The sequence below is a fragment of the Lipotes vexillifer genome, unplaced genomic scaffold, assembly GCF_000442215.2.
Source record: "Lipotes vexillifer unplaced genomic scaffold, Lipotes_vexillifer_v1.1 scaffold1063, whole genome shotgun sequence".
In the NCBI taxonomy this organism is placed as follows: Eukaryota; Metazoa; Chordata; class Mammalia; order Artiodactyla; family Lipotidae; genus Lipotes; species Lipotes vexillifer.
The window spans coordinates 2802825-2814897 of NW_006799734.1; the positions used below are offsets into that span (position 1 = coordinate 2802825).

Here is a 12073-nt window from a genome sequence, read left to right on the forward strand (position 1 = left end):
GCGGTGGCTGAGGCGTCTCACCACCTGCTCCTGCCCAGGATCTGTCTGCTGGGGAACCGCACGCTGTCCCGACGTAGCTTCGACGTCTGTGCCAAAGTCCACGCCACCAGCAACGGCTCAGCGACCACTGCGCTCTGGGGCCTCTTCTGCAACGGATCCACGGCCAGCATCTACTGTGACCAGTACTTTGTCCAGAACAACGTCACGGAGATCCAGGGCATCCCCGGTGTGGTTAGCGGCGTCCTTCTGGGTGAGCGTCCGGCAGGTCTCTGCCGGGGCCGGGCCTTCTGAGCCTAGTCCCTTGGGTCCTGTCCTTCTGCCCAACCTGTGCCCACATCACCCCATCCCCAGCCGCTGGCCCACTGGGGTCCCTCTGGGCTGATTCTCCCCAGAGCGTAGACGCCAGGTGAATCTTGCAGGCAGCAGGTAAGGGCTTCAAAGTTGATCTTTTATCTTTAGAATTGCAGAGCGGCAGGTACAGGGGATTAGGATGTTGATAAGGGAAATTATTAACGGTGGGGTCCCTCAGGCAGCTCCTCAGGGCTAGATTGTTGTACGAGGTAAGTTTTTTCATCAAACTTGACTTAAGGACCAAAACCTTTGATTCAGAGATTAGGAGAGGATAGTTTTCTTAGAGGGTAGTTTCTCCGGGTCAGTCGTCCTTGTCCCGGTGTGAAGTTGGAGGCTGGGGTGGGGATGGGTCACGCGATGGCGGAGTCCTGATGGCAGGTGTGGAGTCTCGTGGCGCGCCTGTCCCCCCACAGATAACCTGTGGAGTGCCTACGCGGACAAGGGGGTGTTCGTGGACAAGAAGGGTGTGCCCTCGGCGCCCGCGCCAGAGGAGAGCAGAGCCGGCGGGCTGCCCTACGTGCTCACGGACATCACCACCTACTTTACCGTGCTGGTCGGCATCTACTTTCCCTCCGTGACCGGTGAGGCCTCGGCGCTCCCGGCGGGTCAGGGCCCCGTCGGCTCTAACACGCCCACCCCCGCCCCCTCTTTCTTTTCCTCTTGGCTCAAAGATAAGCTCAGGGGTCTCCGTTCCCCATACGTCTGAGCCGGGGGCTCAGGAGCTTTTGGCGTCACGGGGCTTGTCCGTGTTCTTGTGAGAGACCTAGGTCATTCGGAGTGGCCCTGCGACCTTGGCCCTTAGCAGTAGACCCGAGGGCCGTCAGAGGCCGGGGACTGCAGCGTCGTTGTCCTTATAAGAGAGTCTGCTGACCTCCCGGAGGGCCCCGGTGCACAGTCCCCCACAGGTGCACACGCACACACTGGTCCACACGCTCACACACGCACCCGTGGGCACACACCTCCTGGGGGCTCCTCAGCCTGGCCCAGCACAGTGAGCCCCGGCCCCCCAGGCTGCTGCTGGCCGACCGAGGGGCCCGGGGCCATCCTCGCGCCTGGCCCCCACTCAGGCCTGTCCCCACGCTCCGGGAGGCTGGCCTGCCGGGGGCTGCTTGCCCCGCTCCGAACTTCACCTCCGCCTTCCCCGAGGCCCGGAGCTGGGGCAGGTAGCCTCCCTGCGAAGGCGGGGTCACGGTGCCACTTGGACGGGCGTGGGGGTGTGTGGATCCGGCCCCTGGGGGGTCTTTCTCCTGTACTCCTGTCCCCCTGCTGTCAGTGATCAGGGCGGTGAGACCTCTGTGGATGTGGGTCTTTCCACGCCCCGTGGCACACCCACGGGCTCTGTACTGGCACGTCAGGCCACACCTGGGATAGGATCACAGGTGTCAAACGAACCTGCTGCCACCTGGATTTTCTTTGGTCCCAGTAGGAATCACTTACACTTTATGTGCCAAGTGGAGTGACCGGTGCGGGGTGGGGGGCGGCGGCGGTGGAGGCGGCGGTGGCCAGTCACCGCGTGGGAAGGAGGAGGGTTGAGGCCAGCGGGGAGTCTGTGCTGAGGCTGAGCTACGCTCTGACCCAGGTCTTGCCCCAGAAGTGAGTCAGCACTTGGCCTCACCCTCCAGGGAGTTTCTCACTCCCGGCCACGGGGATCAACGGAGATCACAGTGGGGGTGCGGTCGGGGCCAATGCACATGGAGGCCAGGTCTGGTCTCGGCGTCCGTGGCGAGTGTCTGGGATGAGCCGTGCCGTAGTCTCCACCGTGACTTACTTCACAGCTGGGTTGGCTGTCCCCGTGGAGAGCGTGGGGGACATTTGGGCACCTGCCCACGTGCCCTGCAGCAGCCTACCCAAGACGTGAAGAGAGGTCCAGCCTGGCTCTGTGAGGCCCGGCGTGCAGGCTGGGGGGTCTCTCCTTTGCGTCGTGAGGAAGTCCTAGGCCCATTCTGACTCCGCCCCAGATGGGCCAGGGTGGGCGGGCAGGCGGGCAGGTGGGTGGCATCTCCTAGGTGCCATCAGTCCCTGTGACCCATCAGTTCTCCCTCCATCTCCGTAGGCATCATGGCGGGCTCTAACCGGTCCGGGGACCTCAAGGACGCCCAGAAGTCCATCCCCACTGGAACCATTCTGGCCATCGTGACCACGTCTTTCATTTGTATCTGTGGTGGGGTCGAGCGTGGGGCCAGGTGCTGAGGGTCGGACGGCTCTGTGCTCTCCACTCACTGCCGGGCCCTCTCAGCCTCCAGGCGGGCCTCCCTGCTTTGGGCACTTCTGGCCACACACCCGTTCTCAGAGGGGGCTGGGCTGGCGTTGGCCTGACTTAGGAAAATAAACACAGACTCCCGGACGCCAGCCTGGGTTGGTGGTAGAACATGGCTTTGTCCGAGAACCACGTGTAGTAACCACACCGTGATGTGTTATTAATGTGTAGCCACACGTGTGCTCACGTCACGGTCTTGTCAGGTGGGCTCGCTGGCTTTGAGGTGCCAGTGGAGGCTTTCTCGCTGAGCTCATCCCTTTCCAGCCGGCGAGCTCTCCAGCCCGGTGCCTGTGGTGGTCACCCTGCAGGCCAGGCCCATCATGACTGACCTGAGGTCCCCATAGAGCAAGAACACGGCACGGGGCCCAGGGCGGGGTGGGCGGGGTGTGGGGTCGGTCCGGGGCTGGCTTCAGCTGCTGCAGCATGCCCGCCATGTCCTTGACCCGAGCCGCAGACCTGTCCTGCATCGTGCTTTTCGGGGCTTGCATCGAAGGTGTGATCTTACGAGATAAGTATGTTTCATTTACGGCTTCTGGGAACTTCTGGGGCCAGGGCTGGTTTTCTCGAAGGTGATTTTAGCTTTGAGATTGAGAACCCCAGGATTTCTAGCTTTGTGTGTCGCAGGTGGCCCTGTGGCCACGTGTTGGGGTCTGATCTGTGCATCTGTCCCCCGCTCACGCCTGGAGCTGGGGGCCCGCACAGTGGCCTCAGACCCCGGTAGAGCTGGGGTGCAGGGGCTCCCGGGAGAGGCCGTTCCCACTCAGCAGGTGGGAGGAGGTTCTGTCTCCAGCTCGGGTCTGAAAGCTCGCCGCCCCTCCAGGTTCGGGGAGGCCCTGCAGGGGAACCTCGTCATTGGCATGCTGGCCTGGCCGTCCCCCTGGGTCATCGTCATTGGGTCTTTCTTCTCCACCTGTGGGGCTGGCCTGCAGAGCCTGACGGGGGCCCCACGCCTGCTGCAGGCCATCGCCCGGGACGGCATCATCCCTTTCCTTCAGGTGAGCCCGCTGCCGAGAGCAGGGAACCCCCCGCCCCAGAAGGAGCGCGTCAGGAGGGGCCAGAGATCCTGCCCGGGAGCATGATGTTGACGGTTGAAAACGGTGGGACCCACGTCCCCGCCTCCAGACTGGCAGCCCACCCCGAGGCCTGCATTTCTCGTCCCGCCCTGTGTCTGCCGCGTGTTCTGAATTTCCCTTCTCAGGACTGCTGCGCAGGGGGAAGGCTGGTGGGAAAGCCTCCCGAGCCCCGCCCTCCCGCAGGGCTGTGCTCCAGGACCCAGGGCCTGCAGCAGGGCCCTCAGAGAATCCGCCCAGCGCGTGTGTGCTGTGGGGAGAGCCCTGTCCAGTGCTCGAGGGTGTCGCCTCCTTGCCTGCGCTCGACGAGGGCGTCTGGGGTCTGACGGTACCCGGGCCGCCGTCTGCCCTCTGGGTGTCGGGTTTTCTTCCTGGACGTGGCTGGGTGAGGTCCAGGCCACGTCGTGAAAAGCCCGTCTCTGTTTCTGCCGCAACTCCGACACCTCTTTCGGGTTGGACCCGACTAGCTCGGCTTCTCGCCTGAACATGAGCTCTTTTTCCTGCATCCTACGCCCGCCGCGGCCACCCGCCCGTGGCCCCCAGCCCACCTGCCTTTCTCCTGGCAGGTGTTTGGCCACGGGAAGGCCAACGGGGAGCCCACGTGGGCCCTGCTGCTGACAGCCCTCATCTGCGAGACCGGCATCCTCATCGCCTCTCTGGACAGTGTGGCCCCCATTCTCTCCATGTGAGTGGCCACTGGCCCCGTTGGCAGCCACCCTTGGGACCTGAGGCCCCTGCTCAGGGGACGGCAGACGGGAGGGCATAGGGCAGAGGAGGGGGCCAGGCGGTGGATGACGGGGCAGGCGGACCCCGCGGGAGGGGACCACGATGTGGGCAAGGGGGCTCCCGGGGGAGGTGGTGGCGGCTCAGGCAGCTCAGCGGGACCCTGCGGGGCCTGGCCCGCCCCTCACGCCGCTGTTCACGTCCCCAGGTTTTTCCTCATGTGCTACATGTTTGTGAACCTGGCCTGCGCCCTGCAGACCCTGTTGCGCACGCCCAACTGGCGCCCGCGCTTCAAGTATTACCACTGGTGAGTGGCCATGGGGAGCCCGGTCCCCTCCCTTCTCTGGGGCACGCGGTGCGTCGTGGGGGCCAGCTGCCACCTGGGTCCCTGGCTATCCTTCGTGGGAGCAGCCCGGTCTCCGAGCTGGGTCTCTTGTAGGCGCCTCGGGGCCGTTTCAGCCCTTGGGATGGTCCAGGTGGAGAAGCCGGTCACAGCATCCTTGCTGTGCTCTTGATGAAACCAAAACAAGGGTTTCTGCTGGGGTCTGAGGCGGCCGCTCAGGCGCCGGTCTGGGGGTCCGGGCGGTGAGGTGTGGGCCCCCCCTGAGCTGCCTGCCCCCCAGGACCCTCTCCTTCCTGGGCATGAGCCTGTGCCGAGGCGGCTGCTCAGGCGCCGGTCTGGGGGTCCGGGCGGTGAGGTGTGGGCCCCCCCTGAGCTGCCTGTTCCCCAGGACCCTCTCCTTCCTGGGCATGAGCCTGTGCTTTGCTCTGATGTTCATCTGCTCCTGGTACTACGCCCTCTGCGCCATGCTCATTGCCGGCTGCATCTACAAGTATATCGAGTACCGTGGGTGAGCTGCCGCCGGCCCCTCTCCCGGGGTGGGGGCCCAGGGACCTCTAGCAGCGGAGAGCTCAAAGCCCATGCCTCCTGCTGGGGGCTGCATGGATTTCTGCCTGTGAGCTCCTGACCAGTGGATAGCCACGTTTGCTCTCTCTAATTGACTCCACGTTTGTTACGACGTTTCATTAGGTTTATCTATGGGTATCTGTGTGTAAATATGACGTACTTTTTTAGCAGTGCTCCTTGTAAACTTTGAAATCTATTTAACGGTAGCACTGACGTGCAATGGATTTTCAGGAATAGACGTTTCTGAAAGGCACACTGTAAAAAACCAAAACGGTGGGCAGGTTAAGTGCATCTCAGAGCCCCTGGTCCATCACTGGGGCATTTCCCCTGCCCTGGGGAGGTGGGACCTGGGGTGGGCTTCTCAGGGCACGGGGGGTGGGAGGGCCTCCAGGGACACTGCCTGAAGTCCCCTCCCAGCTCTTCCAGGGTGGCTTGGAAGGAGGGTCTAGGGGCCGTGACCACTCCTGCTGGTGAACCGGGCCACGGCCTGTGAGTCAGGCACCCCCCCCACCCCACGTCCTCTCCTTCCTCTGCCCCATCGATGGCCCCGACTCTGATATCCTACGTGGGTGCCAGTGCCGCCACCACCTTCCCCGTGCCAACAGGTGCCCTTCCCCATGTCCTGCTGCTTCGTACTCCCGCCCGTCCTGGGAAGCCCCCTCCCCTGTCACAGGAGCGCTGAGAGGCCCTGAGTGGCCACCTGGGTGCGCTGTGGGCGGGGCCTCACCACTGCACCCCCACTGCAGGGCCGAGAAAGAGTGGGGCGACGGCATCCGGGGGCTGTCACTGAACGCCGCCCGCTACGCCCTGCTGCACGTGGAGCACGGCCCCCTCCACACCAAGAACTGGAGGTGAGTGTCCCCATGCCCTCTGACCCCACGGATGCCTGTTCCTAAAAGCAGGCTGCAGAGGGAAGACGGTGCCCACCCCCCCGTCAGGAGACGGTTGTCAAGGAAGCTATTAGCACCTTTGTCCCTGCGTCAGCCTGGGCTGGTCAGCTCGGGTCTCAGCGCCCGCCGGTAATACATCGGGGGCGGAGGGGGATGAGGGCGGCGAGCTGACCCACCCGGGGGCCGCCGTGGATGGAGGGCGCTGACAGGCTTCTCGCCTCTGGGAGGAGGGGGGGGAGGCTGCCCCTGCAGAACCCGAGGCTTAGCTGCACGGAAAGCCCACTGCCCAGCAGGGAGCCTTGGGCACGTGGCCCGGGAGGGGTCTCATGCAGCTCACCTGGCGTGAGAGTGGGGGCGAGTTGCCGTGCTGACAGCTCCCTGCCCCCGACCCCGGCAGGCCGCAGGTGCTGGTGCTGGTGAACCTGAACGCCGAGCAGTGCGTGAAGCACCCCCGCCTGCTGTCCTTCACCTCGCAGCTCAAGGCCGGCAAGGGCCTGACCATCGTGGGCTCCGTGCTGGAGGGCACCTTCCTGGACCAGCATGTGGAGGCCCGGCAGGCCGAAGAGGTGGGCCAGGCGCCAGGGAGGGGGCGACGGGGCCGCGCTGGGGCTGCGCCGTCGTGTTTCCAGCCGTGCGCCCGAGTGCTGCCCTGCGTGTCGCGCTGCGTCCTGTCTCAAACCGGGCGGCAGTTTTTGAGTTTGAAACCAGCAGGAGGGAAACCTGCGGAGGAGAGAGTGGCGTGCGTGGCCCCAGGACCTCAGGCGGTGGCCGGGGCTCGGGGCTGTTGAGAGCAGCCTCGGGGCAGGTCTCCCGACAGGCGGGCCCAACACCTGTCGCGTCTGCCCCCACGTTTGGGGCCTGTGCTGCCGGGTCAGCCTGTCCAGAGGCTCCACGGCCCAGAGAGGGGATGGCGGGTCACGGGCACCCAGGCCAGGCCTCCGTCACCCTGACTCGGATGCTCAGCAGGTGGCACCGCGACCTCTGATCTCGGTCTGGGGCAGCCCCAGTGCCTGAGCTTCAAGCCCCGTCTCGTGGGCAATTTCAGACATACGTAGGAACAGTAGGTGTACCACGTGGCCGTCCCAGCGTGGCCCACGCCCACCTCTGCCTGCCCGCCCCACCCCGGGAGTGTTGACACCGACCCACCACTCACTCTTTTCACCCCAGACCCCGCGTGTGTCTCTGAAACAGGAGGTGATTCTCACAGCAGCCCCACCACACCCGTCCACTGGCCGCGTCCAGCCTGCTGGCTGCTGGCCTCGGGCGGCTCCCGTCTGGCTGGGGCATCGGGGTCTTGCTCTCGGGTGGGTCCTTCGTCAGCCGTCCCCACGTCAGGGTTGCCCGCTGTGCCCGGGCATCCAGGTCAGCCCTGCTGTCCGGGTGTCTGTAAACCAGGCTGCGCCCAGAGGTCTCCAGGGCACCTGGGGGAGGCACGGCTGCTTGGAGGGGGTCGTGGCCTGTGTAGCCCGAGGCGTCGACAGCCCCTTCCTTGGTTGGCCGGACAGCCGGCCCCCGGGGACCCGACCTGGCAGCCAGCGGCTCTGGTGCAGCTTGTTCAGGGGACTTACTGTGTCCTCCTCGTCTTTCCAGAGGCACCAGCCGTTCTCAGCATCGTCGTGACCCAGGGCTTTAACGGGGTAGTTGTTGGTGTTGGCTGGGGGTGTAGACGCCGGCGTTGTGGCTGCGATCCCAGGTGTAGCCGCCGGGGTTGTGGCCGTGATCCTGTCTGTAGATGCCAGAGTCACGGCTGTGACCCTGGGTGTAGATGCCAGGGTTTTGGTTGTGAGCCAGGGGTGTAGATGCCAGGGGTGTCTGAGAATTGTATCCTCCCTGTCTGGTATTCCAGTTTCATTCACTCTTGGAACTCCTTTTCCCCTGCCCAACCCTTAGGGGTTACAGTTCCCTGGGTGATCTCACACATTTTCTTTGGTGACCTTGGCCATCTGTGAGCCATGGGTGTAGACACCAGGGTTGTGGCCGTGATCCTGGGTTTAGACACTGGGGTTACATCTGTGACCCTGGGTGTAGACGCTGGGGTCGTGGCCGTGACGTTGGTGTAGACATCAGGGCCATGGCTATGACCCCGGGTTTGGACCCTGGGGTTGTGGCTGTGATCCCGGGTATAGATGCCGGGGTCGTGGCCGTGATCCTGGGTGTAGACGTGGTGTGTCACTCTCGCTGGCGGGACAGCCTCCTTGTGCTGGCGCCTCGGCCTTCTCGACAGCTCCCTGCGTCGGTGTGCAGAAGCCCCAGACCCGTGTCCGAGGGTGGGCAGGTCCCAGCTCTCGTGCGCGACGTTGCCCAGGCGCTGACGGAGCGTCTTCCCTCTCTAACACTCACAGGTCCTTCTGTCCTCCCAGCGTCTCTGGGGATGGGCAGGGGGCACAGTGGGGCTGGGGAGGTGGGCTCCAGCACTGAGTAGGGGGTCGAAGGCTCCGGGACCCTGCCCGAAATGGCACCGACTCGGCTGGATTCACGGCCCTCTTTCCAGACAAGAACATCATAGCCCGATACGTGTCCTTTTGGACTTTTTGAACTGTTGCTTTTCCGATCTGCCGGGTGCTTGTTTTGTTTATGACAGCTGCACAGGGTTTGTTTCACGGATGTGCTCTGAGTTTTATTCCGTGAAATTGCTGTCCTGGGGACGGAGGTGGTTCCCATTGCTTTGGTGTCAGGAAGTGTGGTGTAAGCACCACTTAGATGTGTGGTAGTCCATGGGGGATTGCTCTTAGGGTGGATTCTTGGAGTTAGAGCCTCCCTCCCTGGTGCTGTGCCCCTGAGGCTCCAAGCCAAGTTCCAGGTCTGATCTGCCTGGTAGTTTACATAAAGGCCGGTCCGTGTGGCCGGGAACAGGGGGACCCCAGGCCCCCCTCTGCCGTCTCTTACTGGGAGGTCTCTGTCCCGTTGCTGCCATGGGAAAAGGAAGGCACAGCTGGGTTTCGCCCCAGATGTCTGGCACGGACACAGCTCAAAGCCAAGTGTGTTCCCGAGGGGAGGGGCTGGCATCTGAGGGGCTGGGTGGAGGCACTCACGGGGTCTCAGAGGGTGAGGACCCCAGGGATGCTGCAGTCGGGTGCAGCCAGTTTTGCTGTGCAGCCCACAGCATCTCACCCGCTGGAGGGTTACTGGGCACCCACCTGGTTTTGTAGGTCGAAGACTGGGCAGTGCACTTGGACCTGCCTCGAGTTTTTCAGCGTGTGTCCCACCGCGGAAACAGAGGCCTCGTGAGGGAAGAGCCCTATAGGTTCCTGCTGGGTTAGGGGGATTGAGCAGCTCACGTCAGATGGCTCAGCCGCTGAGACGTGCTGGCCGGGATGTGGGAAAGGCTGTGCTCTGCGCTCCCCTTCCCGGGGGCGTGAATGAGGCTGGTCTTCTGTGGGGCAGGGAAGGGCTCACACGTTGACTTTGAGGTCCCACAGGGCCTGATCCTCAGGGCCCCAGGAGCTGGGTGTGGAGATAGTGCCCGAGGCCACGAAGATACCGCTGGGCTGTCCCTCGAAGTTCCCGCGAGGCCAGGGTAGCAGGGGCCCCGACACCTTACAAGGCAGTGGAGTGGGCTTTCCAGCAGAGGGACAGAAGAACCACAAAACTCCACTGTGTCTCCTTGAAGCCGTAGCATCAGGTCAGCATTTCCACCAGTGACCTGAGAAGCTGTTGGTCTCAAAGCTAGAGCATGCGGCCTTTAAGCCCCTTGAGCGACCGTGTCCTGATGGGGCCGAGCCCCTGGCCTCTGGTCTCCAGAAAGTGTGGGTCCAGGGATCCCTGAACTGCACTGCAGCTGCACCAAGGCAGCCCTGGGTCACATGCACGCACCTGTTTGGACTCTTCCTTCTTGAGCCAGCAGCCCTTCGATGTGGTGGCTCAATTCCGGGTGGTCGAGGGGGGTCGTGGCTCCAACCTTTCATATGAGGTCCTGGGGCGTCCGTCCCAAGTACCAGCAACAGGGGCTTAGAACAACCACGATTCACTCTGTCTCTGCTCTGAGGCCAAAAGTCACACATCGAGGTGCCCCAGGGCCAAGTTCCCTCCTGAGCTCCAGGGGAGGGTCCTTCCTGCCTCATCCAGCTTCCGGGGCTCCAGGCGTCCCTGGGCTCCTGGCCACGTTCCTTCAGTCTCCACCTCTATCTTTTGTTTGTTTGTTTGTAAGTTTTTGGTTTTTTTGTTTCGTTTTTTTGCGGTACACGGGCCTCTCACTGCTGTGGCCTCTCCCGCCGCGGAGCACAGGCTCCGGACGCGCAGGCTCAGCGACCATGGCTCACGGGCCCAGCCGCTCCACAGCACGTGGGATCTTCCCGGACCGGGGCACGAACTCGCGCCCCCTGCATCGGCAGGCGGACTCCCAACCACTGCGCCACCAGGGAAGCCCTCCACTTCTGTCTTTACATAGCTTCTCTGTGTCTGTCTTCTCTCCTGTCCCTGACATTGGATTTGGGGCCACCTGGATAATCCAGGATGGTTTCACGTCAAGACCCTTAACTTAATTACATCAGCAAAGACTTTTTTCCAATAAGGCCACATTCACAGGTTCTCAGGATTAGGAGGTGGGTGTATCTTTTGGGGGCCACCATCAATTAATCCACTGTGGTCTGTCCTCTGGCCCCCAGAATGCACACCTGCCTGATGTGCAAAGTACGTTTATCTCATCACTGCATCCTCCCAAGTCTCAACCCCTTACAATGTCAACTGAGTGCGGAATCTCGTCTAAGTACCCACAGTTCAAAGGTCCCAAATCTCGTCTTCTAAATCACCTGACTCAGGTGTGGGTGAGATTCTGAGTGGAGTCCATGCTGGGGCAGAACCCCTCTGCCCACAGCCTGTGCGGCTCGGAGATAAGCAGTCTGCGTTCCAAAGTGCACTGCGGGACCTGCACGGGGGACACATCCCAGCCGGGGAGGCACAGATCGGAGGAGCTGGGGGCTTTGGACTCCAGGGGGCAGTTCCATTTGGTGGAACAGCTTCCCTGTGGCTTGAGGCCCCACCCCCAAGCCAGGCCACCGAGGGCCAGTCGGCACGGCCGGCAGAGGACCTGCTGCACAGGTGGCACCCGCTCAACAGAAGGCCTGCTGTGGTCACTGTGTGCCAGGCTGCACTGTGACACAGAGCTGCCCCAGTCAGGCGCCTGGCATGTGCCTGGGGGGTAGCAGTGCGCCTGCTGGGCACTTCACTCCCGCACCACAGCCTTCTAGGAAGAGCTGTGTGGTTGGATGCTTCCTGACCAAGGTTCCCACAAGCCAGGCGTGAGGGCCAGGATGTCCATGTGCAATAGGGGGTGATCTGTGACCCCGTAGGTCCCAGCGTGCCCGCAGTGGTGACCTTCACCCCCACTCTTCTGTGGGCACGCACACGTGTGTGTACTGGTGCTCACGTGCACACGCAGGCAGTGCCCGAGAGCGCCGGGCCCTGGCCTCGACTCCAGGTACCGAGGGGCGCCCACTGAGCCTCTGGCCTCCACGCATGAGGCTGTGAGTCCGCGTGGGGCCCGCCCGGCCCCTTGTGGTAGGCGGGTGTGCGCTGGCACCTGCTGCCCCCAGCCCGCCCCTCACCCCAAACCCGACCCGCCTGTGTCTGCAGAACATCCGGGCCCTGATGGGCACCGAGAAGGCCAAGGGCTTCTGCCAGCTGGTGGTGTCGTCCAACCTTCGGGACGGCATGTCCCACCTGATCCAGTCGGCTGGCCTGGGGGGCATGAAACACAACACAGTGCTCATGGCCTGGCCCGAGGCCTGGAAGCGGGAGGACAGTCCCTTCTCCTGGAAGAACTTTGTTGGTGGGTCGGGCCGTTTGGAAGCCTTGTGACGGGAGCCCCTCCCCCTGGCCTTGCCCCCATTGGGCGGTTCCCGGGGACGCCCCGGCTGGGCCGCAGAGTGATGGGGGG

At 63.4% G+C, this 12073-nt stretch overlaps 1 protein-coding gene across 1 annotated transcript in view; it reads left to right on the forward strand.

The window, feature by feature from the left end:
• Positions 1-12073, forward strand: part of SLC12A7 (solute carrier family 12 member 7) — a 27272-nt gene that overhangs the window by 7260 nt on the left and 7939 nt on the right. The window contains 11 exon segments of the mRNA XM_007471911.1: positions 39-250; positions 765-932; positions 2405-2503; positions 3063-3120; positions 3429-3603; positions 4245-4363; positions 4610-4708; positions 5133-5252; positions 6055-6159; positions 6596-6764; positions 11770-11965. Of these exon segments, the coding sequence (XP_007471973.1) occupies positions 39-250; positions 765-932; positions 2405-2503; positions 3063-3120; positions 3429-3603; positions 4245-4363; positions 4610-4708; positions 5133-5252; positions 6055-6159; positions 6596-6764; positions 11770-11965 (1520 nt within the window).